Raw genomic sequence first — 17,123 nt, 5'->3', positions numbered from 1 at the left:
GTCTAGATTCTAGATTAGAATTAGATCTACCATGATCTAGATTCTAGATTATGATTATCTAAACTGTCTATAGTCTATAGTCTAGACTCAACTTAAGAAGAGAGTTTAGAGAGTCTAGCTAGAATGCTAGAGTTATAGATCTAGAATAGATCTAGAATAGATTCTAGATCTAGATCTACACTAAACTGTGACTAAACTTTTAAAACTACACTATCACTATGAGTTGAGTATGAGTACTCAAAATTGAACATTTTAAATTAATTCTAGTCTAGATTCTAGATTTATATAATTAATATCTTCTGGATCTAATCTAGACTCTATATTATAAGAGATCTAGATATCTTCTGAAGTATACAGACCGTCCCCTTTGTGACTTTGTGAATGCGAATGCAGAACGGCTTTCCTGCTCTGAATTTTATGGCGTAGAAAAAAAAAAAGAGATGGAATAAAGAAGGAAGTGACTCAGACCACTGTTTCATTATCTAGGCCACAAGTCAATGAACCCATAAATAAGAGAATCTAGATTAAGTCTCGCACTAGTATCTACTTTCGTTAATATAAATATATAAGTTCCTATGAATAAAACCTTACCAAAAGAGTTTTGATCGAGTTTTTAGTTATGTAATAATTTTAACAAAATGACGCTTGTCGACAGCCGTCAACAAGGAAAATTTCGTCTGGGTTTAGTGACCCACAATGCAAGTAATTGGGTGAATTGGTTGCCAACTTCAAATATCTGATTTATGCATAAACATTTTATTAAAAACTAGAAATAGATTTTCGTGGCACTTATTTAAAAAAAAAAAAACGGAGATTTTAATTTCCTCCATATTTCAAACCTTATAACTTTGTGAATGAGTTGTAGGAGATAAACGAAATGTGACCACCTCCATTATAAGACTAAGACTAAGACTTACTATTTTAAAGTTGCCTTATTCCAATGATTGATTGTTTAGTAGCCTAAACCTCGATCTCTATGTATTTAATTACAATTCCTCTTGTTAGGTTGCAAACTCTTCATGGGCTCAACATTGAAATTCGACAATAGACAGGTATACCTAGATTTTAAAATGGCTCTAACGATTTCCTACAAATTTATCAGTTTATGTATACCTTTGGGCAGTGCCGGTCCTACAGATTGCGGGGCCCTATGCGAAACAGATTGCGCCGGGCCTAATCTGAGATAGGGATAAGGATAATAAGTGAAAATTAAGATTTTTTGTTAGAAAATAAATGTACCTTTGCATTTAACTCCTACTTTACTAAGTGCAAAATCAAGATCAAATTGACTTTACGAGCCATCTACAATAGAAGGTAGATTTCCAACATAAAGCCGATAAACATTCAGATCTGCCTTTTAGATTTTTACTATCGACTAGCAAAATATCGCTTTTGATTTTTTTTTAACAGATCGAGAATAGATTTAGATCTATATTTAAATGACATTGACTATTACAGTAAATTAATTATTGGAACGTACTGCTTTGGTTGTTTTTTCTTTCATTATTTTTATTAAATGAAAGCTGACAATGCCGTTTTTTTTAAATCGCGAGTAGGATTGGTGTTTTCCATATTGAATGACACACCAAAAATTACAATTTTGTCTATTTTTCATAACATGTTTTGAGTTTTCAGGATATTTTAATAATTTCAGATTTTCATTACTTTTTTTGGATACTTTGCAATATCAGGAGATTTGCTACACATTAGTAACTCTGGTTTGATTGTTATAATTTTTCATAATATAGTCTCCCTTTCAGACATTGCGAGCGGATGATGTAAAGGTCATCTGTTTCTGTGGCACACGGTTAACGAGTTTGTCATGTAGCCAGCACAACAACAAACCGCCTTTACTTTTCCCCAACTAATGTCAGCGGTAGCCATGAGTTATTTGGAAATTAGGGACCTACCTATTAGAGTGGGTGGACTCAAAGAGCGACACCTTCGATATAGAGGTCACGCTCAGAGGCATATAAAGATCACGATATTAAAATCCCTGTCTTCATCAGGATTTGAACGCGGGTCCTCCTGTTCGGAAGTTTACCGCCCATTGCAGCCACCGCACTTTCATAATACAATCAATTTAAATAAAATGGCTTGTTGTTGTTGCTGGTTTTTTATTCCTGGGAATTCCCGCTAGACAAAGTTTCTTTGTATTCAGTAAAGAGTGGAATAATAAAATAGACCTTAATAAGCATTTTGCGCACCGTCTTATGTAGAAGAATTTGATTGTGCAGAATCTTACAGAAGAGACTCCTTGGAATAATGAAGCCTTACACGAAATGAATAGAATGAGAAACGATTAACCATCATCAGATATAGGTGGAAATGATTTTTTGAAAATCCTTTTTTATGTTACTTGTTTTTGTTGTCACTAACCAATTTCGAAATAAATACATAAATAAATAAATAAGTATATATATATATATATATATATATATATATATATATATATATATATATATATATATTTATATAGGCCTATTTATTTATGTGGTACTCCTATCCCCATTTTTTTCAACTCTACAGCTTCACTCAAACTGCCTGCTATTAAAGACTTAATTCAACCTTAATTTAAAGAAAAATGAGTAAAGCCTCTTAATTTAGATAATCAAGTAATGTCGAATTTAATGCCATATATTCACAGGATTAGGCCTTCGTAAAGACTAAAATATGACAAATTGTCAAGATATAAATCCTTCAATAAATGAGAAAATGTCATGGAATCCCCATAATTATGAAACTATTAAAATATCAAACAAAGCATTAGGGTTTATTAAAAGAAATTTCTTTAAATCTTATCTTATCTTATATAATACAGACGTTACTTCAAAAAAAGAAGATGATTACGTCCGACGCGTCATGCATCAATCAAATAAGAACATAAAACTAAAATTTTATTTAGCCTTGGTTTGGCCAATAATAGAATATGCATCCTTTGTTTGGTACCCCTCAACTCAAGAAAACATTAAGAAACTGGAACAGATACAAAATAGAGCAGTGAGATTCATAACAAACGAATATTCACATTTGACTCGAGTAACACTTTAAATAATATCACTAACTTTGGAAAGCCTGTGGATAGAAGACTCAAAAGTAAAGTAGCAATTAAACATAAAAGACTGAACCATAATCTTCAAATACAAAAACAAAATTTAATAAAATACTCAGAAAGACACAAAGATAAAGGCACATTCCTCGTTCCGTAAGCTAGGACAAATTTGTATAAATGCTACTTCTTCCCTTGTGCTATTAGAACATGGAATGGGTTGCCTGAGCTAGCCAGGAAAACCAATGACGTGGCAGAATTTAAGTCATTGGTTAACATGAATGACTAGACGCATGACGCGTAGGACGTAATCATCTTCTTTTTGGAAGTATTGTATAAGATTAGAAGATAAGAAAACAAAACAACATCCTTTTTCTTTGTAGAAAGATAGTGTCTAGTTTGCTTGTAGACTTATGATTTTATTAGAAGCCTATACGGCATTACCGTTTAGTTCTTTATAAGATTAAATAAGTTGCTGCTTTTTTGTAAATGTGAACAATATAGGCACTATGCGAATTGAGGGCTAAGGTCTTGAACACCGCCACCAACACCCTAGGCTTTTTCTCAGTAAATTTGAGATAAATTGATAACTTTTATATAGCGCTACTTTCATGCTAATAACATGCTCAGAGCGCTTTGGTCCAATCTCATTTGTAGACCATAGGGAGAAGGGAGAAGGTTTTCCGTGCTGCCTTAAGGCGCTCAGTTAACACAACTCAGCGCAAGTCAGCCCCCTTCATAGGTAGCCAAGCTAAGCCAAGTTCAAGCGTACTTAGCCTCTCGACCACGCTTCCAGAGAGTTGAAAGTAATAAATAAAGTAAAAAAAAAAGTATAGTTCTCCTTTCATATTTTGCGTGGGGCAGATGATGTCAACATCCTCTAAACATCATCTGTTTGGTTTCTGTGGCCCACTCCTTTACTTTTCAGCCATTAGACCCAGGAGCGCCTTCTGGTTTGGAAGTTAAGCGGTTTAGCACTCGATCACCGCGCCACCCGAAAGTATTGAGGGCTTTTGTTATATTGTTAGTCTTCTTCATTTTTTTTTTGTGGCTAGTGAAGTCCTTGTGGCCCACACTACGTCATTGTTTTCCTTTGGTTCAGCACGGTTGTCAGCAGAAGTTTCTTTATCGGCCATTAATGGGCTGAAACGGAAATAGGCAAAATACAGTTTTAAAAATCTAATTATGCCTCGTTTCTGGGGGCTAGCACACATTTCAATCCTTTTAAACGAACGCTTCAAAATATGTCCTCTTTATATTGTTGTTTAAGCAGGATATTTTTTGGTCTTCCGTTAAAATTGTGAATATCAAAAGTGATTTACCAACAAGCCAGATAGACCTATATAGGCCTAAAGTTCAAATTGTTTTATTCAGGTTGCTATTTTCTAAAGACGTGAAAGGTCTATACACTTTGGTCATTTTTTATGTAAATAACATGCTCACCATAAAAAATAGCTTTCCTCTTGATGTTATAGATTTGGCAACAGCAATTAATTTTTTTTGAATATGAGGATATTGAACCCCAATAACAAATGTGCTAGCTAAACCAATATTGATATTGATTTACACATCACAACGTTTCCAATAATATATAATCGTCAAATCAGTTACGAAAAGCGACATTATTTATCAATATATTATTAAAACTGATTATTTTGTACTTGACACAAATAAGATGGTACATTTCTCATTTAATGTGCTAGGACCAATTTTTCCCTAGTGCAATTAGAGAGAGCATAGAACCGGTTGCCTGAACCAGTTAAAAAAAAAGTTGAAATCAATTTATTAATATTCACGATTTAATTTACTCATGGATACGCACAGGGCTTAATTATTTTCTTTTTTTTAATGAATGTCTTTAATTAAAGTGATTAAATAAGATGAAATGCTTATATGGTAATGTTTGGTATTTCGTATCATGCCTAGTTGACAAATTTTTGCTTTAATCTATTTCTTTTATATTTATTGAGGCAATTTTGTTTACCAATAAAATAAATAATTATATTTGCAATATAATGATATATAAAAATGTCTACATTGACACTACATGTATTTATTCGAATAAGAAAAAAAAAATTATCATATATAGTGTTAAAAAAAAAAACGAGTCTAAAAACACAATGGTTTGGAAAACAAAAAGCCAATGTCTTCATAATTTACCTACAAACAACATTTTTAAAGATACCCTTTGAAAAAGAATACCTCTTATACAAATTATAGAGCGATTATTTTACTCTTAATAACTAATGAATATTAGATTTGAAAGAAAAAGAAAATGAACATTTTTACCCCTCCCACCCAAGAAAAAATCCTGGTTAAGAGGGTAGGCCTATACATCTGCTAAACTTTATAGTAGTCTAATAATAGGCCTTTTCGATCTAGACTTAGATGTACGCAAAAAAGTTCCTGAACATTCATTTATTAAACCTTTGAATGAATAATGCATAGACTAACCCTAACGCCCAGTAAACCCTTACTCTACGCATAAACGAGCGTAGGGCCAACATCATATATATATAAAGCGTTTTCTTACATTCTTCACTGAAGAAACGCATGGCATTCTCCTGATATCTACAGTTCATTATTCGTCCTGTTAAAAAACTGACCTTTCAATAATGTTTTACTTTAAAAAATATTCTAAGATAAATTTATAGGCCCTTACTTTATTGCAAATAAAACGATTTGAAGATACCTCACATATTTAGATCAAGGCTTTGAGGATCGCCTCCGAAAAAAAAATTATTCGAAAAATAATATTTAAAAAAAAAGCTCATTTGTAAGTGATACATTTGGTTCAATAGGCATGACTGTAACGTTGTTTTGTTTTAGAACTATAATTCAAAGCTCTAACAAAAAATTTCGGAAGTGTGATGAGAAATTAAGTGGGCCAATTAGATTCTACTCTAATTTATTTTTACATTTTTAGGATTCAAGCATAAATTGTGAGCTATAGTCCCACATTTTTTTAACTAGAAAAATAGCAGATTGAGTAAAAGTTGAAAAAAGGTGACTAGGAAAAGAATATTTGGGTTCAGAACTCTTCTCAATCGTTACTCTTATACTGAAAAATTTCGTATGAATTCTAAATTTTCCAAAGCAAAGTCTTTCTTTAAAAAATTATGATAAAATCATGTGAAATTACATAAACTCTGTCGCCATATTTAACTATTCTGTTTTAAAACATCATGTTTTCGTCTGGAAAGGGGAGGGGCGGTAAAGTAAAAACGATTAATCCTCGCTCCTTTTTTAATTCTGCTAATGATTACATTTTGCATTAAAGAATAGGAGCGGGCGAATCGATATAAGAATTTAATTTATAGCATATCTAAATTATATTAGTGACATATTTTTCTTTTAATTTTGTAATTTCTTAACTATAAATCAAAAAGAAAAAGCATTGGTTTGTCCGATGGGCGGAAGGCGATTGCATGTATCGTCCCTCCCACCTGGTATATACCTTTTTCATTTTATATTTACTAATTATAAAATTTGAGATTAGAGTGTGTGCGCGACATAATGTAAAAATGGGTTCACATATCAATACGAAGCTTATATTATATAGATATTCAACTAATTTTGTTCACAAACTATGATTTCTCAAAAAAAAAAATAGGACCGCCCCCCCCCCCAACCCAATAAGAGGGATAGAGTGGTGAGGGCTGTAGATGCAATCGCCCAAGATACCAGAAGGGGAGCGACATAATATAAAAATTATATTTTAATTCAACTAAATTTTGTTCACAAACTATGATTTCCCCATAAAAGTAGGACCGCCCCCCCCCACACACACTCAAAGGGTTTAGGTGGGAAGGTCAGTAGAGGATTTCGCCCCCCCCCCCAATCGGCCAACAGGGGAACGACATAATATACAGATCGGATAAAACACAAGTTTTAATCATATAGATATTTAATTGATTCTATTAGCAAGCTGTGATTTCTACAAATAAATTGGACCGCCCCTCCCCCACTCGAAAGTTTATGGCCAACATACTCGAGGGGGGAGGCGAAATAATCTAAATATAGGTTAAAATATAAATAATTAGTAGGCCTATATATTATTAACATAAGTAATAAATTCTCAACTAAAATTCGTCTCCCCCCCCTTTTTTTTTTTTCGATCGCCCCTCCCCCCCCCCCCCCCCCCCGGATCCGCCAGTGATACTAAGTCAAGATATTTTCTCGTTCTCTAGCCAAAGTTAATTTTTTTTTTTTTACGTTGAAAAATTCTAACGCATAAACTCGAGTTTTCCCAGTGTGGCCAACGAGTTAGTTATTCTTTTCTCAACTATATACACCAACTTTCAAATTTCAAGGAAAATCATCAGAGCCGCTTTCGAGATCCGTGTCCAGGTTTCATCACCCAGAAAGTTCCAGGTTCCAAGAAATAGAGATAGTGTAATAATAAATTCGTTTCATTTTCAAATGCTACATAAGACACTGTAAATATTAACTGAGGGTTGAGACAAATATGTTGTGTGTTTAGTACATGTAGGCCTATAGGCCTATTGATGAACGTTCCCACTCGTTAGTCGCATACCTCACAATGACTAGAGAAATGTAATTCATAACGTTTCCATCTTGATAGATAGATTCTTCATCGCTAAATGTAGGTTTCGTTTCTATACTACAAAAATATAATTTAAAACATTTAAAATACTTTCAAATACCTACTTTAAACAGCTTAAAAAGCTATTGTTTTTCTCTAAATAACTAATGAATGTTAAAATCAATGGAAATAAAACACTGCTGTATTTAACTTCTTATAGGCAACAGAAGCTATAGCTTTGATTTGAACATAAAAAGCCATGGAATAAATTGCATTGTGTTGATTACAAGGGACCCCATATCTCAAAGAGCCTAGGTCTTTCTCAAGTCTAAATATCAAGAACTGGATATAGGTGTCCGAATCTTGCTGAAGACTGGCACAAAAGAAAATGACCAAAAGAAAACCGAAATAGAACTCGGCGGACAACGGCTTTATCAGTTTTCTCTCAGCTTCGGCTATGGAAGAACTGTGAAGAAGTAAAATGTGTGTGTGAGAGAGAGAGAGAGAGAGAGAGAGAAAGAGAGAGAGAGAGAGAGAGAGAGAATTCCGGTAAGAAGATCAAGCTCGTAAACAGATGTAGTAATAAGAACATTAACATATATTTACAACTGATGTGCAATCAAACGTGCCCTCGTTAAGTCACCTATTAGCATATGACCAGAGAAAAAGTTTCTATAAACTTGCTTTAAATGTGAAATAATATTTTGCGATAAAAATTAATACTACTTTCTTTAACAATGTGATGTAAATACATTATCGGCGTAGGCTTGTATTGTTTAAGTGCATTTAAAAAGGAAAGGGACCTCCACAAAAATCGTCCAGGCCTTCACTTACTTAAATTCGGCCTTTTCAACTGGCTACGTTTGAACCAATTAAATTACAAGACGTTAAATAGAAAAATTCGCAAACTTTATCTTAAATCTAAATCATACACTTCTTATGGAAAACAATACATCTTTGAGTCGGAGAATCTATTAGATTTTGAAATTCGCATTGTATGTAGTAAAGAATTACAAGATTATGTAATTAGAGACTATATAGATTGAGCTTACATGATACATCTCTTAGACGAAACGGGTTCTTACACAAATGAAGCTTTGAAGACAAGTTATTTCTAAATAAATTACATGTATTTATAATTTTTAAACAAGCGTTTATCGACATACAATAACCACTTCACTTTGGGATTTTTTAAATACCAATACAGATTCCTTTTAAAATGTTGCTTTACGTGTTATAGATCTAGGTCTAATAGTGTAATGAAATTATTGAACTATTAAATAATGTTAAATGCTAGTAAAAGAGTCAGAATATTTCAAACACCTAAAAAATCATCACAATAAGCAGCACATCAGGTGACGCATCATGGGAAGATTCATATTATTAGCGAACCTACGTAATCAGCTACTCTACATATCCACAGTTATTTTTAAATTATTGTTTTTTCCCTTATATACAATTTATTTTACTTTAGAATGCATCGTTTTAATAGCATATTTTAAAATATATTTATTAAGTATGAGTTTTAGTTTTAAAAATAGACATGACATATAATCTATATTTAGATTTACGTTTCTATGTGAAAGTAAAAAGATACAAAACATTGACTCGGGAAAGTTACGAATAGAGCACTTCAATGTTACGTTGTAAGTTTTATAACGACGAGAATTTTTCCCATTAAAATAAATGCACTGTATCCAGAACTGGTTCAATGTGCCAACAACAGTTATGCGTCAGTTTCTGGAAGCGCCATTTTTCCAATTTCCTTGAGGCTGCCTTTTGTGGATTTCTTTTGTATAGAAAAGATCGTCTCTTGAGACGTAAAATGGCACAGAGAGAGAAAATGATTATAAATCTCATTCCCTAAAGTGAATCTTGCCTTTAAACCATTCAAGGATGGCACTAAGTTATAGCGCGTGTTTCTACTGTAAACTTTTGAATTGTAGTTAGTCATAACGGTTTAAATAAAGATTTTTTTCACATAATAAATATGGCCTATAAGCCCTATATAATTTGGTCCACAAGGGAAATAAGTCTATAGCTCACTTTTCTAATTCATTTTGACGTAGGCCTAGAGCTATAACAGGTTATCTCCTTTTCTTTTTAAACTTACGAAACCTATACGTATGCATGGTGTCATCATTTCTACCGGCATCTAATTATTTGCTAATAGGATTTTCCGTTATCATAAGAGATTCTTACATTTCTACAGAATTTTCTCAAGACTTCATTGGGCACTGATACAAAGGACCACAATAAATGTTGTGCACGCTTAACGAATAATGCTGCCATGAAGATAGATCAAGCAACAGTGATTGTAGTCCAGGGGCGGACTGGCTATATGGGCATAGCCCGGTGGGCCGGTACCCAAATGGGCCGGTAGGGCCACCGAAATGCCTGATCGAAGTCACTATGGCACATATCAAGTTGTTAAAGGTTTTATAATGTCCTTATTATGTTATTATTATTATTTTTTTATAAAAGGCCCTCTGAGCGTCGTGTTTAAACAAAAGTCTTTCACAGACATTACAGTGTAATACTCTTTTAATCAAACACATTTTCCGAAAATAAAATGTAGAATGTAGACAGTGCTACTAGTAAGCTTCGACTTTTTAGGGCTTACATAATTGCTGATTTAAAAAGACGCTATATTGCTTATTAAGATATAGAGTTCACTGTATGCATGCATATCGATACATTATCAAACTAAACAATGATTTTTAAGGACCGATACACCTGGACATGGATGCCCATCACATGATAGAGAATTTGTGGGCCGAATTTTATAGAAATGCCCGGGCCGATTTTGACACCCAGTCCGCCCCTGTTGTAGTCTTTATAAATAGGTTGTTGTGTGAAATATGTAAAGCAACTCTATAGTGATATGAATCAGTTTCAAAACCATAATCAAGGCTGACGAACTGGGGTCAGAAATATAATGGAATATAAAGACTTATTAAGGTCAAATAATAATTAAGACACCCCCTCCCAAATGAAATTCCCGCAGTGGGGGGAGGGGTCAGAATTTTGCGATTGATTTTTTGCTTTGATTTTGTTTATTTTAGGTGACATTTATTAAACCATCACTTGCCCGGCGCAGCCAAGGGGGGGGGGGGGTTGAGTTTAAAATCCCCTTTGGGGGGGGGGTGCGGTTAGACCCCCTCTTCTATAAAACAAAAAAAAAATGCAAACTACAATCTCCACATTCCAAGATCATAACTAAGGGGGATTTTCTCTTCAATATAATACTAAAGCATAAATTAGTCACCACAATTCTATGAGTGTAGCCAAGAGGGGTTTTGCGTTTAAAACCCTCCAGCGGGGTTTGAAGCTAAATTACCTCTTCAATATGAAAAGAAATTTTAAAGCAAATTAAACAATAAAAATTCTATGAACGTAGCCAAGGAGGGTTTTGAGTTTAAACCTCCTCCTCCAGAGGGCTTTAAGGTTAATACGTCCCCTCCAGATGGTTTTGAGTTTAAAACCCCCCACCCCCTTTAATAGCTTTGAAGTTGAAAACACCCTCTTCAATATTATTCTAAATCAAACTACAGTCACCAAATTCTATGAGCGTAGCTAAGGGGTTTTTGATTTTGTTTAAAAAAAAATCAAGAGATTTTTAGTTTAACCCCCCGTCCCCAATCAGATGGTTTTAACGATAAAACTTCCCTTTACGATATAAAATCTAAAGCAAACTACAGTCAACCAAATTTCAAGCGCGTAGCCAAGATAGCTTGGCTTATTATCATGTTCCACAAAAAAGTACATACATATGCCTACATTGTGATCTGTCGACTTGAGAATTATGAAAAATAAAAATAAACGACCACTCGATCTACTGTAATATAACAAGAAAATACATGTATATCATTAAATGTGCACTACTTTCTCCATATAAGGCATGTTTAACTTGAACTAGAAAGAAAACCGAGAAAATTGTCATAAGTTAAACTAACCCTCAAAAAAAGGAGTAAATTAAACATTTCTTAACCAAATTATTATTGACATGGAAACCAATAAGACGTGTTTACAAATACAAATGTATTTATCGAACTATATTTTGAAACAGAGGTAGATACTTCCGTCGAAAGTCGTTGTTAGTCTGTGTCCGTCTTAACATATCCTGTTGTGTTATTAAATCTATAGCTAGATCTAGATCTATTTAAAATTGTGTTTGTCATAAATTGTAAACATCTGTTTCTCTCTTTTTTTTTGTGAGTGTGGATTTAAAATTCAGTTTATATGAAACTATTTATTATTAATTGTATGCACTAACCGTTGAGATTTGGAGACTTAAGAATAAACTCCTAAAGGCCAGGGTAAGTTTAAGTTAAAAAAATAAGTTTTTTTTTGTTTTGTTTTCACTGAACTTCTGAAGTGAAGACATTCAATTCATGATTCAAGACTTGAACTGAAGTGTGAGTGACTGACTTAGTGAGTTAGTCTAGTGACTAAGTATAGACTTAGATTAACTTTTGAAATTTTCTTAACTCTCACTGTCAAGCCAAGATTGTTATCTAGATCTAAATCTAGACTATTCTAGACCTCTCCTCTATATGACTCTATATAATATTAAATATATATATAATAGATCATAGTCGTAATAGTAATAGAAATAGTATATCATAATTTATCATAGATAGAATAGAAATTAGATGTAGTGTATTGTAGTTTAGTCTAGTCTAGAGTCTAACTCTAGAGACTCTAACTCTAGACTCTAGTTAGTCTAAGTCCCTAAGTCGTCTAAGTCTAGTACTATCTAGTATAATCTACTACTGAGTCTAGTCTAACTCTAGTGACTAGTCTAGAGTACTCTAGAGTCTAGTCACCTAGTCTTAAACTTAAATTTAAACTCTACTAAAAACTCTAGCTGGACGAGATCTAAAATTCTAAAATCTAAATAGAGTAAAGCTGCCATATCGAACATCCCCCTTTTGTATACCATATGGGACATCTCACCTTATTTTTATTAATGTGTTATTTTGATCATTAGTTTAGAAATACTGTGGTATTAAATAGTATTATGGTGCTTTATATCAAAAACGTAAACAAAAGTTAAAAACAAATCCGTAAGGTGTAAGGCCAAGGCCTTAGACGCCTAAGTCTGAGTTAGTAAGTAGATCTAATTCTACTAAGTTTGATCTGCCGGCAAAAGAACTTTTAAAATCTTCTTTAAAAAAAATTGAAACCAGGCCTACTGTATAGCCCCATGGTGCATTTAAGCCAAACAAGACTCCCAAGACCTATAAATTTGAATTCAGGATTGAAAGGAGAACATGTAAATGCATATATTACACTTCTCTTGCTTTCAACTAAACCTATTTAGAGTTACAGGGGTGTTCGATGAGGTTTGCCAATTTAGAAAATGATACAACATCGAACAATTTGTTTTTTTTTTTTAGTGTTGAATGTATTTTTATTTTAAATGCTCAATTTATATTAATTAAGTGTATGCTCTCCCCTGCCTTTGCTAAATCTACTTATAACATTGACTTTGCCTAAATTTTGAACTATCACTGTGACTAGTGTGACATGTGTATGGCAATTAGTCTTTTCTTTTGCACTTGGTAGTTCCCCTCTTGCTTGACCAGAAAATAATTGAAATGAAAGAATTAGGTGATTAAAACATTTTTTAAATCCATATTGTCTGATATGGTTTACAAGGCGTTCGATATCTTAGTCAGGGAAAAAAAAATGTTTATATATATATATATATATAAATATAATGAAGTTTGCATTTTGTCATACCTACCCCACCCCTCTTTGACATCAGATTTTATTTTAACTACGAAAGTTGAAACTGCAACAGATCTAATTTTAGACGAGTTTATAGCTATGGTTTCATTTTTTTTTCTAGGTCTAGCCATTTCAGAGCTTCAATAATTCAAATGCGAAAAATCTAGATCTACTAGACTAGAGGAGTGTCAATTTTGACTTGTTAAATAGTATAATAATTATAGAAGTTTATAATAGTTTTATATTTAAGTTATAAGTTAGCTCTCTAGCAGTCTCAATAATATAGATGTAGAATAGATCTAGACTAGAGTAATAGAGTCTATATAGATCTAATATAAATATTGATACACATATATATACATATATATATAATATAGAATCTATAGATTTAGTATAGATCTTGCTCTAGATAGATTCTGTTAGATCTAGACTAGACTCACACTTTTAGCCTTTTTTTTTAACTTAAATATATGCTATTCAAGGTTTATTCATATTCTTAAGTGAATTTTTATTATACCTCTATTCAAGTCACTCCTTCATGGAGAGTGTACGCTGATATTGAATACTGCTATAACGATTTTTATATGAATTAAAGCAATTTAAGTATATAGCAAGTATTAATGGCTCGTTGGCCACACGGATAAAACTCTAATTTTTTAAAGTAAAAAAAAAAATAAATATAAATTTGGCTTGACTAGACTAGCCAGCCATAGTGTTCTGAAGTTATATGATTACAGAGTAAATTTAAAGTTGCTTAATTTTATTGAAAGGATATCTTAAGCTTTACTAATATTTTTTTTTTTACGTAAATCTTATAGAGTACATCTAGATTCTAGGTTTAGAAGGAGATCTAGATCTGGACTAGATCTTAAGAGTTTTAAATCAGAAGTCTAGGTCTATTATTAGATCTAGATGTCCATATAATAATAATATCAATAAATAATCACTAAAGTATGAATTCTCCCTGGCTGAATTGGTAAATACGCATCAAAATACGTTCACACATCTGATGGTGTCAAAATCACAGGTTCAATTCTATATTGACATGACCAACTTCATTGTTTCATTTCAAAGAGGAGTTTGCATTCTTCGTAAACGTATTTACATTTTTACTTCTGTGCATTTTTTACCTGGGATATTAAGGAAAAATCTGGTAAAAAATCAATAGAATGTAACAAAATTAAGTGAAATGAGAAAGTCATTAACCAAGACTTTTGTTATTAAATAATAATATATTTAACTTATCAAAATATAATAAATTTATACATGTTAAAAAGCTTGTCCATTGTTTAATTTTATTTATTTTTTTATATTTAATGATAACAACAAAGTATAATGTAAATAGCTATTCAATTAAAAACTACCAAAATTGTAAAAATTTTAATTTCTATTAGACATATCTTGCAAAGATAATTTTATTCTTCATTAGATTAACTACCAATGATTTCAATAAGTATACAACACACAAAGACAATGTTACTATTATCAAACACAAAATATGATTGTTTTGAATCAATGCAAAAATGAAATACATTGTCTGGTTGAAGAAAACAATTCCTTTTCAATTCTAAAAAAAACCCTAATGTTTTTTATTCCCAATTAACTTAGAATACTTCCAAGCTTATTACCAATCGTCTAAAATATAATATAGCAATTTAGCAAAAGGGCTAAAATATATTCACTTTTGGAGATGCTTTAAAAATATTCAGCTTTAATCTTACACAGATGAAAACTATCTTTAACTCTTAAACTTTCCGAAATATGCCAAAATACATCAAAAACATTTTTTATGTTGACATTCTGTCTTTTTGGTAAGTTATTGTGTCCCTCCTAAACCCCATCCCTCCAGGAAATTGGAAATAAGATTCTAGTCATTGATCTATAGATCTATAGCTATTTCGATAAAATACTTCTGACAATGTAGCAATCATACCAAAAAGAACAAAGGTTATATTAAGCGTAGTTATATCAATTAGTTTGTATCAGTCGTGTAATTAAATTTTTTATAGAGCTAGACTAACAATAATAAATCTTTGCAATTAGAAATATTTTTACAAATTGTTTTTGTTTTTAGTGCAATTTAATGTTTTTAGCTTTCTCAATACGCTATGATCTTTTCACTTGTCTGGACCAGTAAGGAAATGGATGGGGTAGAAAGAAGAGGGTATTTGTGTGAATGTCACCGTGATCACCTGAATTCTAACTCGAAGGCTCAGGCCAACATTCTAACCACTGTGCCAGTGAAGCGCTTATGAAAATAGAGTGTCAGGTTTTATAGTTATCTATTGTTAGCTTGAAACTTAAATCCCTCTACAAAGGATAAATGGGACTATTTCACTTATACCACCACATTAGTCAAGAACAATTTCTTTACCTTGTTCTATACCAATCAAAATAAATGATTGCCAATATTTTATTAACTGATTGGTTAATTTAAAAAAAAATCTTGTTTTGTCAGGTACAAAAATAATTGCTCAAAATTTCAGCTTGATCTAGATTAGGTGTGGGAGAAATAATTTCTACAAACTTTTTACCGGACAAACAAACAGAGTGAGTTGATTGTTAAAAAAACAAAACAATACAAAGTCATAGCAGAAGGTATAATTTTAAATTAGATCCTAATTCTTCCTAAATTTATTATTATAACCTATTAATCCTAGGTCTAAGTTACTTATTACTGTACAGTGTTAAAAAGTTCTCTTTGCTATTTTCTATTAGCACTTGTTTTCTGTGTGTTACAATCTTCACCATCATTCACTATTAATAGTAGTAGGAAGGCATGTAGGGATATATTTGTTGCCATTGAGCCCATAGGCCTTAAAATACAGCTTGTACATACAGACTTATTGTTGTAGTCCAAATGGCAAAAATGATTTGAATCCCATTATAATCTAGATGTAATACAGTGTACATGGTAAAAGTGTCTTGATATTATTATGTTTGTGGTGTACTTCATAATATTTTAGATTAAAATCCATAACTAGATGTTGTCAGTTGGGAATATTGTTGTTAACATATGGTAGTTGTTGCAACAGGTGCTTCTATTTATTGATTGACCTTACAGTTATATATCTGTATATCTATATGATTAGAAGTGCATTACAGCTATCCATTTACCAGTAGTTTTGAGACCATGATGGTAGAATATATTTTCTAAATGAAAGCCTCTTCTGAAGTTCATCAGTAACATTGTGTTCAAACATAGAGAAGTTAAAAAAGTTTGTTACTTGTATCATGGAGTTTTTCCTACACTGCTTTCCAGCATTGTTGATGCCTAAGGTTTATATTGCATTGTTTTGGAAGCATATAATATTGCATGTGAACACTTAGCATTTATTTTTTGTTGGTGTTGTTTGTTTTTTAAGTTTTTTAGTTTTTTTCATTAGACATTAAGTTTTAAGACATGTACCTATAGCTTTAATAATCTAGTTTACTGCTCTCTTCTGAACATGGACCTCAGTCAGTTGAATAGATGTAGAAAGAAGTGTTCTTGTTTTTCTATCCCCTGTGTTTCAGAATGTTCTAGGACTTTATGGATGTATTTTCAGAGCCTAATGTTTGAATTGTTGATTTCATGAAGAGTTTATTTCCCACCCTCATTGTCTTAGCATTCAATATTAATACACATTACACAGTACTGCCTCTCACATTCTGGTGTCAAATGTTAGTCACTTTAGTGTCTTGGTGAACACTTTCATAGCTGTAGATAATTCTGACCAATATTTTTTTTTTCTTAAATGCTATGATAACTAGTTGAACTCAATGTCTAGTGTTCCTATAGAGTCTCAGCCC

The 17,123-nt window shown here is 32.2% G+C and overlaps 2 protein-coding genes across 4 annotated transcripts in view; one reads left to right on the top strand and one right to left on the bottom strand.

The window, feature by feature from the left end:
- Positions 1-494, bottom strand: part of LOC106061076 (eukaryotic translation initiation factor 4 gamma 2-like) — a 30,104-nt gene extending 29,610 nt beyond the window's left edge. The window contains exon 1 of the mRNA XM_056043612.1: positions 360-494. Coding sequence (XP_055899587.1) covers positions 360-479 — 120 coding nt within the window. The 5' untranslated portion in view covers positions 480-494. The remainder of the gene's footprint in view (positions 1-359) is intronic.
- LOC106069518 (serine/threonine-protein kinase 38-like) overlaps positions 1-17,123 on the top strand; it is a 234,674-nt gene that overhangs the window by 153,593 nt on the left and 63,958 nt on the right. The window contains exon 2 of one of the 3 annotated variants that reach the window (XM_056043625.1): positions 11,746-11,914. Coding sequence is in view for 1 of the 3 variants with exons in the window: in XM_056043621.1 (XP_055899596.1) it covers positions 16,566-16,610 (45 nt within the window). In the remaining 2 variants the exon portion in view is untranslated. Of the gene's footprint in view, positions 1-11,704; positions 11,915-16,550; positions 16,611-17,123 lie in introns of those variants that run through there. The other 2 variants (XM_056043624.1, XM_056043621.1) reach the window with 2 other exon arrangements.

Source organism: Biomphalaria glabrata, chromosome 10 (assembly GCF_947242115.1).
Source record: "Biomphalaria glabrata chromosome 10, xgBioGlab47.1, whole genome shotgun sequence".
Classification (NCBI taxonomy): Eukaryota; Metazoa; Mollusca; class Gastropoda; family Planorbidae; genus Biomphalaria; species Biomphalaria glabrata.
This window is presented reverse-complemented; position numbering and strand designations above follow the sequence as displayed.